The 19,038-nt window shown below is 35.1% G+C and overlaps 1 protein-coding gene across 1 annotated transcript; it reads left to right on the top strand.

The window, feature by feature from the left end:
• The first annotated feature begins 10,509 nt into the window (after nucleotides 1–10,509).
• On the top strand, nucleotides 10,510–18,788 carry LOC18443841 (calmodulin-1). Its single transcript, XM_020673346.2, has 4 exons — nucleotides 10,510–10,711; nucleotides 17,841–17,998; nucleotides 18,168–18,248; nucleotides 18,520–18,788. The coding sequence occupies exons 1-4, from the start codon at nucleotides 10,636–10,638 to the stop codon at nucleotides 18,652–18,654; spliced, it is 450 nt and encodes a 149-aa protein (XP_020529005.1). The 5' UTR covers nucleotides 10,510–10,635; the 3' UTR covers nucleotides 18,655–18,788.
• Nucleotides 18,789–19,038: the final 250 nt, after the last annotated feature.

Raw genomic sequence — 19,038 nt, 5'->3', positions numbered from 1 at the left:
AGCATGTGCATGTGTGCAGGTTGGGCTTGCGGCTCTGTAGTTTTGCTCTGCTGAGCACTGGCCCAACAAGGAGAAGCTAGCGGCCCAACCAAATGAGGGGCAGTTTTGGTAATTTTCCACAATAGGAACTCCCATTGGAGAGTTGTTCCCATTTGATTTTATAGATAAGGGTTGTGCATATAAGCTCTAAAACCCCGACGGGTTGATTTTTGATAAATAAATAAACAAAAACCAAAAACCCAATTGGCAACAAACCAGAAAAATAAAGTAGAAAAAAATAATAAAAAAGAACAATTAAAATTTACGTGGTTCATCATAGATATGATTATATCTACGGGCAAAGACAATTGATGGTATTTCACTATTCAAATGAAAGAAAATTATAAAATGACGGTATTTCACTATTGAACAGAAAAAAATTACAAGATGGTACTTAGTTGAGAGAATCAGAGACAAACTCAATCTCCCACCAAGCCTCTTTTTACAATTTTCTCTCACTACACAACTTAAGTTTTCCTTTCTTTTATTATGTTTCTCTCTTTGCAAAAATAAAAAAACACAGTACAACCTAAGATAACATAAAACAACTTAAAAGGCACCTATGTGATACCCCTTCCATTTTTCTAACTTTTTGAAAACCTAACTTTATCCCTTCAAAACTGGACTCCCTTGACTATCCTAACCCAATAAAATTTCACCCCAAAATCAACTCCTAAATAATAGAAAATTGGTTAATGGAATCCACAAATAATAAGAAACACCTTAATAACTAGGAAACCCAAAATAAAAGAAAAACAATCACTCAATAGTAGAGATTCAAGACAAATTTAACAATAAATATTTTTTGAAACCCAAAAAGCCACCGTAAAACAGTATGACTTTTGATTATCCAGCTACATGTAAATTGTAATTGTTAGGTCGTTTTAGGATTCTTGAAATTGGAAATTGAAGAGTCACGAGTTTCATCTTGTTAAGTGAATTGAATGGCCACATTGGATGAAGGTGCAATGGGCACTTTACCTGTGTAAAGGATTCAAAAGTTTTCTCTTGAAACATATTTTTGAGTTTTGAAAATCATTTTTGTTGGCAGTTTTTCATATTCTTTTGTATATCTTGTGCGAACTTTCTATGTGTTCTTATGTATCACGAGGACAAATTATCCTGCATAACTTAGACGCACACTGATTTTTATAAATAAGAGGCATATGGTTTCTTGTGCTATAAAGTTTTTGTGCTTGGAAATGGGAAGGTTATTGGACCTTGTTGTTACTCGACAAAAGTATTTGAGAAAGAAATGATGTTACTCTGATCCAAATGATGGAACAATTGAGTCAAAAGTGAGGTTTTTTTTTTTTGTTTTTTTGTTAGAAAATAAATTCAAAAAGTATTCTAGGATTTCATTGTTGAGTAGGAGAAGGACATCGAACCGGTTTGAGCCCCCATTTGTCTAATCTTTATCTTGACAGCATCAATCCATCAACTCTATTTTTGCAAGCAATTGAGGGGGTTTTCCAGTTGATTAAAGACCTTTAGATTGAGAGCAACATCAACAATGGGCTTGAATTCTCTTCCTCTGACTACTTGTGCCCATTTAATCGAACCTAATTGTAGGGCTAGTTGTGACCCCAAAGGGTAGAATCTTGAGAGGAGAGAGAAAAGGGTCACTTCCATTTGTTCCACTCTTTTAGGGTTTATGGTTTTCCTTGGGGGCCATGTCTCTAGCATGGAGTCGAGACTGTGAAAATGGTGACAATTCAAGTGAGCTTCATGGCTTGGGAATTAGGTGTTTGAAATGGAGTGTTTGTATGTTATAAGGTTTTGAAGTCTAGGTGTGATGTTCAGGGCCTTTTGAAGGATCATAAGCCATGGTAGTGATCTATTTAATGGAAGGTGAGAAGTGAGGATTGTCGTTGAAAGTAGTGAAAAAAGATACGTGGACTTATGGCTATATTGAAAGTATAGCCCTTAGTAAAGCAGAATAGCAGACCAAGATTTATGTAGGCGACCCAATTAGTTGAAAAAAAACTCTAATGATGATGATGCTTTAGAAAGTTTTAAGTATTATTTTAAAATAATATCTCTTTTTAACTAAAGTGCTTTAAAACTGGTATTATATTTTTATTTATTACGAGAGAAGATGAGGGTTATTTATCCCAATAATTAACTGAGTGAAGTAGTGCTCAAGTATGGGGACTTCTCCACTTATGTTCTAAGACATGTATGTGTGTAAGCAAGGGTACAATGGCGCTTGAGGCGCATTTTGTACTTACTCATGGGCCTTACTTCTCCCACTGGAGTCTTTAACATGTTATAGCGATAGGTTTTTTGGAACTCCAAGAGATACCTCTTGAACAGTGTGGAATTGATGAATCATTTTAATGGTTGTAATTAAGGATCTAACTTGTGCATTGAGTAGTCACATTGGGTGTAGATGAAAAGGCACTTTTTCTCTCAATAAATAGGAACTCATTAAGTCATTTTCCTCCCTTGACTGTGAGATTTTTTACTATCTTAAATAGTTCTTTTATACTTCTTTTTTAGAAAAAGGATAACTTTGATACTTTAGATCTCGCAATATTTTGTATTTTTATTTTTATTTTTATTTTAACAATATTATAGAGTTTTTATTAATATCATAGATAAATACAGATGAATTACACAATTACATTGTCACTAATAATCAAATCTATCAAATCCACTCCCCTACACGCCAAATTGTCAGCTAAGAGGCTTCACGTTTGCAGGACACTGGAAAAAAAAAATGCAGAGATCCATAGCCTCTAGCCAAAAGGACTTTAGCCGCCATGAAGGTGTGGAAACCTTTATGTACCAGTTGATCACATTTTTGTAGTCTCCTTCAATAATACGAGCAGTTGCTAGGCCTTGAAGCTTAGCACAGAACTCTGCTTGATTTGCCGATACCTAGCCACACGGCCCAGCATTGGAGAACATAAGAACCTTATTGCAAACTCTAAGAACTCCACCATATCCTGCTAGTCCTTGGTTCCTTGTGAACTACCATCAAAATTTAGTTTAATACTTCCCGATGGTGGTGGATGCCATTTAATTTTCAAGTGAACCATAATTATGTTAGAAATACTTTTGCATTTTTATTAGTGAGATAGTACACAAAATTCTTTGTTTTTTTCTATTTTGATGATAAATTTGCCTAAAGAACTTAGATGCACAATGATTTATATCAGTAAATGGTAAATATTATTTTGTGATAGTATTTCAACTCAAGACCATGTTTGTTTTTTTTTTGGTATTTTGGAATTCAATTAAAAATGTAGGTAAAATATAAAATTGTTCGCCTCTTTGTGACAATTTTGATAAATTTCCATCTCTCTCTATCATATATGTGTCTATATGTATGTCAATGTGGTCCTCGGGGGTTTGGTGGTGTAGGTATTAGATTGAAGGTCAAATCAGATGAACAACGAATAAATTTTATATCCGAGTTGAGGGACCTACGGGTTTGGCACCCTGTCGGGCTTGACCAACTGTAGTGTGTCTAAGTCTACTTGCCCAAGGCGGCAAACCCTGCAGTTAGCAAATAAAAAAATTGTAATAATATAAATTTTTAAGTAAATAAATAGAAGAAAGAAAATTGTTTCATGTGGGCTAGACCACATTTTTACAATATGTGGTCCAGAGGTATAAAACATCCATATTACCGATGGATGTAAATAGGTAGTCCATCTAAAAAAGTGTAACTAACGGTCCAAATGTTTTCTTAATACAATTATTATTTTCAATTTTCATTTTTTTTTCATATTCATGATCTCTATGTTAAAGATTATATATTCTCTAAAAATTAGGATTAAATTATATTTAAAAAATACTTTTATTGCCAAGTCTGCATTTCTACAATATGTGGGCTAGCCGCATAAAAACCGTGTCTATAGAAGAATATGGAAAAGAAAAAAAACGAGAAATTATAAAAAATGTTATGAGGACAGCTTCTTAGACTTTGCGCTGTCACAATGCACTTACCGGCCGATTTATAGAACAAATCGTCGATTAGTGCACTAATAAGGATGATTAGTGCCCATTAGTCCGATTAGTCAGCCAATTAGTGCACTGAAAAAAAATGCATGCATACATGACCATGGGAATCAGATCGGGACAAATCCTGAGTTAGTCGGCCAATTTCTTTTAAAAATTGATGCATAGTATACTCCAGCGCAGTGCAAGCCTAGTGTACGTGTTCTTCTTAGAAAATAAGAAAGTAAGACTTTACTAGCTTGCCCCCATAACAATAAATCAAAACCCAATTTATCCCCTAATGTTTGTAATATCAAATTAACCAAAATAAATAAATAGATAATAGTCCATCCATGTCCCTGAAATCAAATCAAAAGAATAAAATAGAAATAAAACTCAAATTTAGCCCATCTCTTGGATTTGATTTACATAATTAAAAAGCTACAATGCGGTTAAAAAAGGTACAAAATTGACATTTTAAAACTCAAAATTCCTTTTTAGATCTGTGATCATGGTAGTCTAGATGATACAAACTGCAAAATTTCATAGTCAAAATCCAGACCCAATACACCTTGTGGGTTACCTGCTAACAATTTTGACCCCACAAATGCTGAATTTGGAGCTCCAAAATAGCGTAGATTTGATGAATCTGAAAAATTGGTATAACTGGTACATGAAAAACAATACATAATCGACCTATTTAGCTCTAATATATTATTTTTTAGATCCATTATCATGGAGGTCCGAATCCTTGTGTACTTCTATTCCAAGTTTTTCACCCAAAATAGACTGTAGTTTCAAGTTATCAAATCAAGAAACGATGTGGCATGCTCGCCTCTTGATTTTGTAATGCCTTTCATTCTATCTGATGTTGTTAGTGTTTTTTTGTCAGTGGGCCATTTAAAATTGGTTTATATAATTTTTTTTTTTTATTCTTCAATAAAACGGGTATGGGGTGGATATCCCATTGATTCACCCAAAAAAACAGCAGATATTCTATATATCATCATTTAAAGGAAATTATGTAAGGACTGGGGAACAATTGTAGTGTTGCCACTCCAATTATTTTGGTAATTTTAAGCTATGATCCTATATTCTTTGTGGTCTTTCTATTCCAATTTTGCTCTTAGCACCGCACTGTTTTGTTAGCAACATCAAACCACTTATGTTTTTATTTTTAAAAAATTTTGGTTATCTCGAAGTTGGTATAAAACCATTAAAATAAAAAACCAGATACATGCGGAAGTTCAACGTTAGCAACTTCTTATAAATTTGAGCCAAGAAAGGAGTGGCTCTATATCAATAATATTGAACCACCCTATTGTTTGAAACTTTTTAAAGTATGAAGTGATTCGATATAAGCAATTTCAAATCACTCCATACTTTGAAAATTTTTTTTCGAAGTATGGGCTATTTTTATGTTAGCAACATTGAACCACTCAATATCAATACATACAGTAGCTGAAATTTTTAAGGTTGACCTAAAAGTATATTTCTGAGCATAACAATATCTCGTGACGATGGATGCCCTACTGTTTAGGGGTGGAAGCGGCCGGAGGACCAAAAAAAATGATATGTAGTCCAAACCCAGACCCGACCCAAAAATTAAAATATCTATGTATTTAACTATATTTATATCTATTTCAAATGTTGGGACCCGAAAAAATATTTCAAGATCAAGACCCGGACCCAAATAGTGTTTGGGTCCAAGATTTGGAGTCTGACCCAACCCGCCGGGTCCAATTTTTTGACCTATAGCCAGACATAGATCAGGTTTACCACTCAAGTCCCGGCTCAGGTCCGGGTCTATCGCCATCCCTAGCCCTTCTATGTTTTGTCCTTTCTTTGTTTTGTTGCTGTAACTTTCATCGAAGTTTTAGTACTCCTTGAAATTTCGACTGCTTTTTGGGGGAGAAAACACGCTGATTCGAATGAAGGCCAAAGAATAGCAGGCATTGATTAAGATGAGCTTTTTGACCCATCAACATAGCAGATCCAGTTTGTGGCTTGTGTGAGTTTAAAAGATCCAAATACCACACAACCTCTGTGATCAATGAGCTCCAGCTAGTAAGGGCCACTTACCTCATAAAAATGGCTTTTTTTGCCTTGAAATTGACTATGAATGGCAATTTATTAAGCACAATGGATTTAATGCAATAGTATGGGTGGTAACGGCCAGGACCGGCGCAAAGCGACCTGGACCAAGGCCTAACCCTACTCTCGGCCATAGGTGGCCTGACCCATTGAGCTCGGTCTGGTTGGCCTGGCCAACATATATAATTTTGGGAAAATTTCGTACATAACTATAATCTCTCTTTTTTTTTGGTACGCCCTCCTTCCATTTTTTTTTTAAACAACATAAAAAAATCTCTAAAGATTTCACCGTACCCTTTTATCTCTTATATCTCTCGTTTATTCACTTTTGACTGTAAAAATTAGCCCCAACAAACCTTTTTATATCATTTCAATCAATAAGAGAGAGAAATAGGGAGCCGTCAATATGGCATTGAGGGGTTGACAAAGGAAAAAAATATAATAAAAAAATATTTTTAAAACGTTATTGGGTTAAAAGATATAATGGGGTGGGTTAAAAAAGTTTGTGAAACATTTTTGGGTTGAAACGGTATAAAAAATTTGCTGTGACTGATTTTTATGATCAAAAGTGAATAAATGAGAGAGATAAGAGATGAGGGGATACGGTGAAATCCTTAAAAAAAAGTTTACACCGCTTGAAAGAAAAATGGCATGAGGGTCTATCACGAAATAAGATGGGGAATTAGGGTTTTCCACAAAATTTTCCCTATAAATTCTTGGTGTGGTTTGTATAAGGCTGAGGCCCTAGACAATCAAAGTAAGGCACACCTTCAAATATCGTCGAAATATGTTGTTTCGGTATCAGAAATCTTTTATCATGGCCTGAAAATTTATTTTCATCTCTAATTATAAAATTCATAGATTTAAATATGTAATCTATGAACACTTGAAAATACACGGTTTAGATAACACATTACATGATGCATTATTTTCAAGACTTCTAATTTATTTATTTTATGTCCATACATCTTGAGGTCAAGATAATCGAATTGAGGATTTTTCAGTACTGAAACAACCTATTCTCGTGAATTTTTTATGTGCGCCTTTATCAGATTGTTTAGTGCCTTACCCCTATCTAAACCTTTTTTTTTTTTTCTAATTCATAAAAAATTTATAAATAGACCGGACTTGGCAAAGTAGGGCCAAGCCAAGACCCTCGCACCCAACCTGGACACCACAACTAGAGTAAAGCCAGAGGCTTGGCTCTCATGCCAGGCGTGGGCCAATGCATGCATGTCCATTGGAACCCTTATGAATAGCACCCCTAGGGAGCTCGATAAAACAACAATGAAGAACCAATTGGATCCGATCAACTCTACAAAAAACCAAAAGGCATTCATGTTACATGACATTGCACAGCTTTAAGTGTTGTGTTCTTTGTGTTGTTTTTTAAGAATTTTGTAGGATAATTTGGAAACCTTTTGTTTAAGCACTTTTGCAGTGGTGATAGCGGATGAGGTCATTATTTTTAAATGAAATGTGGATTTGATGGGTTTTTGAAGGGAAAATATCAGTAAAATAGTCACAGTTTTTAAGAAAATCAATGAGGTGGTTAAAGCAACAAGTTTACCAACAAAGTGGTTATCCTTTAATATTTTATTTAGGTACCTCATCCAAAATTGTTAACAAATATTCCTAATTGTCCTTGTTCTGGTTTAGTAAGGAGTTTGTAACTTTGAACAAGTGAAAGGATTTTGCTATTGTGACTCACATTGTTCGTTTCAATTTTCAAACCTAAAATATGTTTCTTTTCATTAGCATTCGTGTTTTACGTTTCAAATCTTGAACAAGTAGAAGTATTATAGTAATTTTGGCTCACCTAAGTAAAAAATATGAATACACTATAGAAACAAAAAACAATTTACGAAACAAAAAAGAAGAAACAAACACAAAACAAAGAAACAACCAACAACGCAAAGATATATGTGGTTCAGCAGTGTGCTTACATCCACGGGGAGAAAAGAGCTTCTTTATTGGCAATAGAGAAAAATGTTACAATGGCTCTCTTCCTCACACATTTCCATATTATAAAAAAATCTCTTTCTATTACTTTACCCTAAAAGAATCCACATCGCAACAATATATGTAGAGTCCCACGCAGATGATATAAATTACCAAAATACCTTATGTACGGATACAAAAATTTGAAATCTCATTTTCTTCCATAACTTTAAAAGAATCACAATCGTAAGAATATATATAGTCCTAGGCGGACGTACAAATTATCAAATTACCCTATATACGGATACAAAATTCTTCCTTCGGGCTTTTAACTGCCCTCCCTCTGGAGTCATCCTTTTGACTCCACTTTGATACATCTATTTCTTCATAATACACGACATCAATCGTCAACATATACCTACCTATTCTCCGATACAAACCTAGAGCAAGATTTCTTAATGAAAACAACATATTCTAGGTTTGAAACTCAAAACAAAAAAAAGTCTATTTGGATCATTTGCCTCGAGTATTGAGTGGCCAAATTACCAAAATATCCTCACTTTTTTAAGATTCTAAATCGAAAATAGGGGTAATCTAGACATTCTTTAACAAAATAGTTTAGGAGATAGCTAATTGAAATGATTTTTTTTTAAAAAAAAAATGATCTTTGTGGGGAAAATTAGTTCATTTAAAATCCTCAATGATTTTTTAAATGGTTTCAATATTTTCCCTAAATATTTTTTAATGAAGTAATAAACAACCATGGGAAATAACCATTATGCAGCCTTGGGGGAGAGAATGGAGTGTCCTTCCTCGAACCCCATAGAGAGGTTCGTTGAAGAGAGCACCTTGACCTTAAGCATATGTTCATGCAATTTCCATTCAATTCAAACTCCAACCAAACTTCTTTGATGGGAGACTGAAAATCAACAAAGTCGTTGACGTTGTTCACCGAACAATATTGAAAAACAATTTCTTCATAATTTCAGCTTTTTAATTTCATGTCCACAAAAAGTCATGGGGCTTTCGAGAAATTTTCAACAATTGCAAAATAATACAATTATCTTCAATAAACCAGGAGGAATCTTGGAGAACAAAGATGGTGCCGTGGTTTTGAATGAAATACCAGTGTGGTTTCAAAAAGCATAAAAAATAAAAAGCTTCCCCTTTCTAAGATATTTATATATACGAAGACCCAAAGCCCCCTCTCTTAAAGGAAAATGAAAATGGTTACCTCTCTCTCTCCAACTTTCCTCATGAAACCAATAGTTTAACAAGGGGTGACAACCGGCTAGATCGGATCCGAGTCTGGTCAGACTCGAAAAAATGATATGGGACATAGATCTGACCGGATCCGAATTCATAGGCCTCAGACCCGAAAATATCATGTAGGACCCCGACCTAATTGCATCTGACGCAAAAATTAAAATATCTATATATTTAAATATATTTCATAAATTGAGACCCAAACAGTATTATCGCACCCGGACCTTGATTGGGACCTTAATAGTGTTTGGATCCAAGATTTGAAACCAGAACCGACCCGCCTGATCAATTTTTAAACCCATACTCGGACCTACATAGAATCTTTCCCCTCGAGTCTCGAGTCGTTTCCAGGTCTATTGCAACCATTAAGTTTAACTCTATGAGCTCCACGCTCCGTAACTTTCTCTCCTTCATAAGTTTAACGATAGTACCGTTAAAAAAATAAATAAATAATTAACAAAATAAAAAAAGAAGAAGAAAAATAAAAAAAAAGAAAAAGAGTTTAAAGATCCATGCGAATAGGCAAGGTCTCTGTCTCTAATTTAGCAATATAAGCTCCAGGTTAGGTCTCTTTCATGCTTTTATAGCTCTCTCACTCTTAGGGGTGGCTTCGGGTCAAGTTGGATCTACGTAGACTCGGACCTGGACTTCACTTAGAATATCTTGGGCCTAGGTCAGGGCCACACAACTTCTAACTAAATCCGACCTAGAGCTAGAAATTAAAAAAATAAAAATTTTAATTTATATTATTTAATATATATTTTATATATTTTGTATCAGGTTGACCTTGCCACTTACCCAATAGGGTCCATGCTGCATCTAGATTCTAGACCTAGACCCGACCTGGTTCATGTCCAAAACATTTGGACCCGGACCAGATTTGGTTCAACCCGATCCGATTGCCATCCCTTTCTCTCTCGTATCGTGTATGCTTTTTGAAAATTCTCACTTTTTAATGCTTTTCGAAAATTCTCACTCTTTTAATGCTTTTCGAAAATTCAGACACGATGGGTCCTAAAGCTTTTATGCCAGCAAATTTCTCTCCCTTGTATGCTTTTGAAAATTCGAAATTCCGAATTTTTGACCATCAACTGAAATCACCGAAATTCGAACTTTTAATCGTTCTATAAATTCCGGCGACTTATTCTCGCGAGAACTTTCAACTTTCAACCCCTTCACCGCGTGCCTATAAATATCCACCACCTTCCTTGAGCACTGCCATTTCCGTTCTATCCCTCTTTTTCAAACCTTTTTAGGACCCATCGTGTCTGAATTTTCTCCATTTTTAGGGTTTTGATCTCTGAATCGCTTTAGGTTTCCCCTTCTCTCTCCTTGTGTTATCTGATAATGGCGGAGCAGCTCACAGAGGAGCAGATCTCGGAGTTCAAGGAAGCCTTCAGTCTTTTTGACAAAGATGGAGACGGTGAGATTTCATTGACTTTAGGCTTTTTATTTTTATTTTTTGGAGGATCGTCCATTTTTTGCCCTAATTTTTTGATGTTTAGACACAGTATTTGTTATATTTATGAATCTAAGATGATCGGTTGAGGGAATGTGATGGATTTATAATGGTTTATAACGGAATTGCTGTTTAGCTAGATCAAAGTGTTTAGGATTTACTGTTTTTGGGATGTGAAGTTTGTAGTATGAAAGTGTTTGAGGCATCATGCAAATTTATGCATAGGATCTATGATATCTCTTAAATTTTCCATGATGAATTGGGCAACACAGTTTGATGTGTTGGTTTTGAATAGAATTAGATTTTAGGTAGTAGATCAAATGTTGGCAAATTCATTTTATTTCAGTTATATTCTTTTTGGAATAATTTTACGTTCATGATTTGTATTATGGGTTTTAATCTTGTGATCAATAAGGTTTACTTTCTGGAGCATAAAGGGCTGTAACGAGCTGGTCCCGCCTAAGCAGGGTCCCGGGAGGGGTGGGCTGGAAATGATCATAACCTTTGGCTTATGCACAAAGTGGCCGCTCTCGGGACTCGAACCCACGCTCTTATGCTAGCTACCCGAACCTTTTACCGTCACACCATAGCCCCTTCTTTACTTTCTGGAGCAGACGTGTTTTAAATGCAAGCATGGATTGAACTATGGTTATCTATATGGACAAATTTTTAGTTGTATAAATTGTGGGTTATGTTTGCCCTATGTGCAATGAAATTGTTGTTAAATGGATTAGACTTGTTTAAATGAGTTTGGGTGTGGTTTCCATAAAGTTGCAACCTTAAACAATCCATTTAAGGTGCACCTTCAAATTTTATCATAACATATAATTTTGATGTAAAATGTTATTAAGATTAGCTCAAAATCTATTTTCATATCTAATTATAAAATTTTAAACTAAAAAAATGATTAAAATCAAGTAGATCTATAAATATATGAAAATATTGAAAATGGACAGTCTAGATAATGCGTTGTAAGATGCACCATTTATGGGACTCAAAATCCTTGTTTTTTCAGTCATTCATCTCGATGTTGAGACATCCAGATGATCAATTAGAGGGTTTTTCAATATTAAAACAACCTTTTCCGATGGATTTTTGAGGTGCATCCGTAGTTCTATATTTCAAGGTTGCAACCTTATATAAACTTTTCCCAATGAGTTTAAGCCTTTGATTTAGACTTCTACTGTTAGGAAAGTTATCGAGTTACATGATTTGTAAGTTCTCTTGGATTCCCTGCTTATTTTAGTTGAACCTGTGGTACCTAAAAGGCTTTGGAGATAAACTGTCATTTCAAATAAAAGAATGCTATTGTATCAGATCTACTGGAGCATAGTTTGTGGCCTTTGATTTTTTTCTACGTGTGAAGCATTGAGAATACTTTCAATGCCACATTTGACTATTCATAAAGAAACAAACCAATGGTAGAAGCGTCTATTTTTATTTTGATGATCAGATCATTTAAATTCAAATTTAGGCTTTTGAAATGTTTCTATTTCAGATTTACAGTTTTGACCTGTGACATTTTGGCACTTCTATGCATTCTGTTAAAGAAGATATTTGTTTTTGTTGGTCAAGACTGGCTATAGTAAAAATTGGTTTCAACTTTCAAGAGCCTAGTTTCAGTAAGTTGTGTAATTTATATTAGTGGCCTTTATGATGCATGAGTAAGTATCCTGATTACATGTCAGTCTCGATAAGCATAACTTATATTTTGATTTATGTCATATCTTAATTCTTATTTAGCACTTCTTTTTTGTTGGATATGCTATAGTTGTTGGACCAATAACATTTGAGGTTATAATGTGTGCACTAGAAAATTATGTTTGTGGAAGCTTTGAGGCCATCAAATTTGTTTCCTCAAACTGGATATGCAATATCAGATTTGCCCTTTTTTCTGTATGATTATGTTATAATTTGTCTTTATGAAAGGTGAAGAATCAGATGATTCATGCCATACATTGGTTGCTGTTGGACAAATCGTTTATCTTTATTTGAATCTTATCTTAGTTAGGGTTGAAACTTCGTTAACATAAACTAGAATGAAAGGTTGTTAACGGCGGGTGACTTTCAAACGAGATGAAATTTGTCGAAGGTAAAAACAACATATTTTTTGTGTGCTAAATTTTAAAAAGTGAAACAAGTTAGATACCCAAAAAAAAAAAAATGATAATATCACTAAAAAAGAAAACTCATGAGTTAAGTATATTTTTTAAAGGGCAAGCTTTTTATGCTTCCCCTACAACATATGACTTCTATATTTCCCCTTATCCAACTGTCCATTCTGAATGGACGGCTGAGATGGCCCCAATCACAATGTCACGCTCTACACCATTTTGTTTCTATTTTGATTTTTTAAATTTATTTTGACACCAAATTTTGGGAGTCCACTACTCTCTTAAACTCGCACTTGTAAAAATATAAAACAAATATTTCCAATAAAAAAATGACTAAAATACCCCTGAAAATTTTAAGGGTATTTTGGTCATTATATTTCATCATTTTTTAAAAAAATATTTTTCATAGGTGCGCCCCATTGAGAAGATGGCACATACCAAATTTTATGTTCATACAATTTATATCATTTTTTAAAAAAATAAAACAATCCGAAACGTCGAATCTAGATCAAACAGTGAGTGACTCACTTGATCTAAATTGAATGCTGGATTGGATGGGAAGCATATATCTTTTAAGTTGCAGGGGAACTGGGAAGTATAGAAACCTTTTCCTTTTTTAAAAAATCGATGTAAAGTTTCATTTGATTTTAGATTCTTCTGTAGTAGTATGATTTAACAATACGTTGACTTCTTGTAACATTGACAGCAATGTATTCAAATGTGGGGTGCAGACCTGATGCAGTCGAGGGGCCGATGCCATGATGCAGTCCAAATGTGGACAAATCACCCCCATGCGGTTAATAATATAAAAAATCTCAAAAAATAGGTTAATGCGTGGGAAAAAAAATAAGGAGGTGATTTATGTGATAGTAAGTATTTAATTTATTCATTAACTCCAATATTATCTGCACTAAAACACTCTAAATCCCTTGAGAGAAGAAACTAGAAACTTGAAAGTAACTTTATAGAAGACATTAGAAGACATCATATTATCCTAAACATCCAAAAATCAATTCCATTGCAAACTTTAAAGTGTTAGGAAATGAAAACTTATTAATTCAAAAAAAAATTTAATATCTTCTCGGCCCTTGTAACCCTCGATGTGTTGATGAATCTATGCCCAAACTTCTTCAAATCAATGCCCAAGCTAATCCTAGTCGATAACCCATCCAAGATCTAAAGCAAAACGACAATTTTAAATCAAAATATTTCACCTAATTTTTTTTTTTTTTACTGTTTTTAATGATAAAACATCCCCCACTGTGGCTGTTTATTGGGTTTAGGGGGTTTTGCTGAGAGAGGGGGGGGAGAGGGGGAATTACCTTACTGCCCACACATGTGGACATTATTTTCGACCACAAGGGCTGGGCAGTATATGCGGGCGCATAGTGCTATGTGCCTGCATATGCACCGTGATGCGCAGGCGCATCCGTAAAAAGCTCATATGCGGCCTGAGGCAATGCGCCTCAAACCACATGGGGCATGATGCAGCCTCATATAGTGCTATGTGTGTACAAAAGTAACTTCTTGTAAAGTTGACGCTAGGGTCTATGGGCAGTAACCCGGTGCTGGTGTCGCCTATGCAGGGTCTCGGGAGGGTGAGCTAGAAACGGTCCTAACCTTTGGCTTTTTATGCACAATAGGGTATACAAAAGTTAAAAAAAATGGATGATTTATTTTCATGCACACAAAAATAAATTTTTCAATAAAGTTAATGAAATTTCGAAGTTTATAATATTTCTCCATCCAAAAAAAATTATAAGAGTGCAATTGCTAGACTCTCTGGTCAACTTTCATGGTTACCATTGTCTGGTGCGTGGCATCAATTGTATGTTGGAGGGTTGGTAGAAGAAAAGTGAGTATAGAGCTTAAGAGGAACCACAAGGTGGTTCATTATTGTGATGATTAGAACCACCAAAAGGGAAAAAATGTCCTCCACCCCCCCCTTCTTTGAAAAGGGAGAGAAATTGTAATTGGGGGGCATTTTGTCCTCTCAAAACCCTAAACAACCCTATTTGCCCCAAAAAAAAAGTTTTGTTCAAAAATTGAAATCATTTAAAGATCCCGACTGAAGTTGTAGTTTTTTATTTCTTGCGGAATCAAAAGGCATTCTGCTGGAAAGTTTTCAGGGATTAATAGGTTGCAAAATAGAGCTTTTGGTAACCGAAAGTGACCAATTGTTTATGTTTAGGATTTTGTATTTATTGTGTTATATTATGCTTCTTCTTTTTTCATTTTCATGTGTTTATTTTTGGGCTTTACATTTATGATGAAACTTCATGATTGTTTTTTTTCTTAGTTCGCTAATTTTTTGTGATTAAGGGAAAATATCTCTTTATCCCCTATTTTTAACTTCCATATCTCATGAGACCCAAGAATTGAAAATATTACTTGTAAGCAAAAGGTCTCCATCTTTTCTATCTTACAACCCCCTGGACCCCTTTGACTGTAAATTTTTTACCCAAACAAAAACTAAAATGACACCCTATTCAAATTCTCTCTCTCTCTCTCTAAAACTCCATCTCTCTCTCTTCACTTCTCGGTGAGTTTACTAGCCAAGGGTTCAGCTTGAGCTCGAACACGAGCACACCTTCTTATGTATAAGAGAGATGGAGTTTGGGTTTTAGAGAGAGATGGAGTTTAGATTTTAGAGAGAGATAGAGTTTGTGTTTTAGAGAGAGATAGAGTTTTGAGAGAGAGAGAGAGACGATGACGTGAAAGATAGAGACAGACTTTTAGAGAGAGAGAGAGATAGAGTCATTTCATAAGTTGTTGAGGTCATTAATACATAGTCAAAAGGGTTTAGGGGGTTGGAAGATAGACAAGATGGAGTCCTTTTGCTTACAAGTAATATGGCTATATTTGTCTATATTTAGCTATTTATGGCTATGTTTGAAAATGTTACTTTTTGAATGGCTAGTCTATAATTTATAATGTGGATGAATAAATTTATAATATTTATATTTGGTTTTATTTGGCTAAATTATATGTATACATAATGCAAAATCATAAGTTCATAAAACCCCTAACATCCCCTCCCAGGGGGGCACCTGTCTTCTTTTTTGCAGTGTCCCCCCCAGTCACTAGCGGCCACCTAGGCGGTTGGGCACCCCAACTGCCTGGGCTCTTGTTTCCGTTTTCTTGAACATAGGATTTGTTGTTAGACCCCTGAATTTTCCTCTTCCTTCTCATTTGAGTATTCTATTTCCTTCTTAACCTTCCTCTTCCTTCATTTGAAAATATTAATTGTTATTAAAACTAGTTCAATGATGTAGTAAAAATGCGTCATTGGTATCTTGAACGGTAAAGCATGTGTGCTCCAATCAGAAAAGGAATATCTAGTCTTTGACAGTGAAGTACCCAGTGCTTTATGAATAAAATAGAAGATTTTGTTTCAGTAATTTGTCCTGCTCCCAAACTGCCCCCAAAAAGTAGAGTCATGCTAATATAGTAGAAACTCAAATCCCGAGTACTATAAGAACAAATAGCATAAATATTGCATATTAAAGAACGTATTAAAATAAAAAAATTTGGTGAATAGTATGGATGTCTCATTTCCCTTGATAACGACATTATTTGAAAGAGACTTGCAACGAATGCTTCAATTTGTTTCTTAATTCTAACTTGCTTGTTCTTCTGCATCCAATCAGTAGATTTCAACAAACCTCTATTAATCAATATTTGATATTTATTATAAGATTATCATCATAGTGGATGTGTCATCTCAAACAATTTTCCGCTGCATGAAATGAGCATGGAGTTGTGGCTGGCCATTTCATTGAATATTCCAGTTCTGCACAACCACGGTTGTACTCTATTACATCATGAACTCGATAGTTCTTATATTTGTTCGGAGAACTGTCAAAATGGGGCATTTTTTTGGCTCCAGATTCCCCCCCCACCTGCAAAAGTCTACTAGTTCTTGGAAAAACTTGTGAAAAACTAGTAGAGTAGCAAAACTTGTGAAAAATAAAATTTCTTATTGTTTTTTTGATGTGGAAGTAGCAGGAATGTATAATCCTTGACGTCATTTTATGGCACTGCCACCCTATTCCTCTTTGATTGATGACGCTTGTTTTATACTTGAGCCTGAACATTATTAATAAGGATCAGTGTTCATAATGGACCTGCTGATTGTTGTACAATCATATCCATAGGATCTTTGCCATCAGCATTCATATCATTAACTCAGTTAGCCCATTTGTGTGGGCAGAATGTACCACAAAACTCTCATTTGCACTGTCCAAATCCACCACTTAGTCTTAGGCATGTCCCATCTCGTTATTTGCTTCTCGTCATGGGTTTTCGAGTTAATTTGAATGTGTTGTATTCCAGATACAATCATACAAATCATTCTAAAATCACAAGGCTGCAGCTGATTTTACTTAAATGTTAATATGCTGGTGAGCACTGTCTGTGTGGCTTGATTTTGTTTTTGTCAATTAATTTTTCCCACTGGCATCATTCCATTTGTGAGGAGGTTGAAATTATTGAAGTCTGTCTTGTGAAGAAAGGGTTACGGCTTCCTCTGTTTTTTTTCATATATGGTCTTCTTTGAGGAATGTTTGACTGTTCAATGGAGATATGCCGTCTTAACAGTCTTGGTGTTTTTTTAGTTTCATCACTTGGTGGTTCCTTTTTGTCGAATTATTTTTGCTATTGACAACTAGTGGTTGTTTATGCATAATCATTTTCCTACACTTTTGATCTAAATGCATTGGATAGATATTGGCTATGATCTAAATTTGTTGTGTACCATGAGAATGCATGTAAAGAGAATGCATAGAACTTTAATTAAGAAAGAATAACATTCATTAGTTGAAGGCTTATGAATATTGAACCAGTAGTATTACCCCATAACTGCTCTGGCTTTAAACTGTTTCAGTCTATTATTACGATGATGTTCATGTGGATATCTCCTTAATTTTAAGCATATGACCGAGATTTCATTATTCAAATTCTTGTTCTCGACAACACAGGCTGCATCACCACCAAAGAGCTGGGAACCGTGATGAGATCACTTGGTCAAAACCCAACAGAAGCTGAGCTGCAAGATATGATCAATGAAGTTGATGCAGATGGCAATGGGACCATCGATTTCCCTGAGTTCTTGAATTTGATGGCACGTAAAATGAAGGTTAGTTAGCTATTGGTGACCCTTTAATAAGAGTGGGTATTCTTCAGACAAACTGCCTCTGTTTTCTCCTTTAATATTATACCATTCGTATTGGTTTTCATTGTTTAGGTTAAAATTCTTTCTACACTCATGACCTGTATAATGTACTAAATTGCTTAATACTATGCAGGATACGGATTCTGAAGAGGAATTGAAGGAGGCTTTCAAAGTTTTTGATAAGGATCAGAATGGATTCATTTCTGCTGCAGAAGTAAGTTTCTTTTGCCTTCTATATCCATTTCCATTTGAATTTCTTATTGAATTTATGGATAGGATTCATGGTACATAGCTGCACGTTTTTATTTTTGTTTCTTGCTATACACGCGGATTTCCTATATTGCACACCATGTGTCATAGAACATTTTTTACTAGGGCATTTTCTGTTATCTGTATGGGTTATCGAACATTCATTAACGAAAGTGCAAGATGGAGTCTCTCTCTCGCTCTCTCTCATATTATGTGTTCATTGGATATCAATGCAGCTACGGCATGTGATGACCAACTTGGGTGAGAAATTAACTGACGAAGAAGTTGAGGAGATGATTCGTGAGGCTGATGTGGATGGTGATGGACAGGTGAATTACGAGGAATTTGTTAGAATGATGCTTGCGAAATAGAGCAAAAAGAGATTTTAAACCTTCTCCCCAGAAGGCTCACGATACATATATTTAGGTGAGCTTCTAAGGGGTCTTGTTTAACTCTTTGTTTTGTACTGGCCACATAGATATTGAGAGGTTTCCTTTTGCTTAAATCACTGTGCCCTTTATTTTGTTCTCATATAGTCATTATGGGACCTAATATTGGTTGAAGCACCTAATGTGGACAGGTAGGTGTATGGGTCCTTGGACTTCTTGGATGTGCATTGTTACGATGGTTTTGCTTGTGAAAATCATGTGCAGCGTAGGAAACCACGACTCTAGCACGGTACCCAGCCTTGGGCCGAGATGAGCAAGTGGACTAGGTCCTAGTAATGCAGACCAGGTTGGGCAAGTACCATCCAG

The sequence above is a fragment of the Amborella trichopoda genome, chromosome 3, assembly GCF_054954075.1.
Source record: "Amborella trichopoda isolate Santa Cruz 75 chromosome 3, AtrichopodaSantaCruz75HAP2 v2.0, whole genome shotgun sequence".
NCBI lineage: Eukaryota > Viridiplantae > Streptophyta > Magnoliopsida > Amborellales > Amborellaceae > Amborella > Amborella trichopoda.
This window is presented reverse-complemented; position numbering and strand designations above follow the sequence as displayed.

Bases quoted from the DNA above. Each gene is read 5' to 3' on its own strand.
- LOC18443841 (XM_020673346.2), top strand. From the start codon at position 10,636: ATGGCGGAGCAGCTCACAGAGGAGCAGATCTCGGAGTTCAAGGAAGCC. The intron at 17,999-18,167 runs GTTAGTTAGCTA...AATACTATGCAG, and splicing joins TGATGGCACGTAAAATGAAG to GATACGGATTCTGAAGAGGA. The intron at 18,249-18,519 runs GTAAGTTTCTTT...ATATCAATGCAG, and splicing joins GATTCATTTCTGCTGCAGAA to CTACGGCATGTGATGACCAA.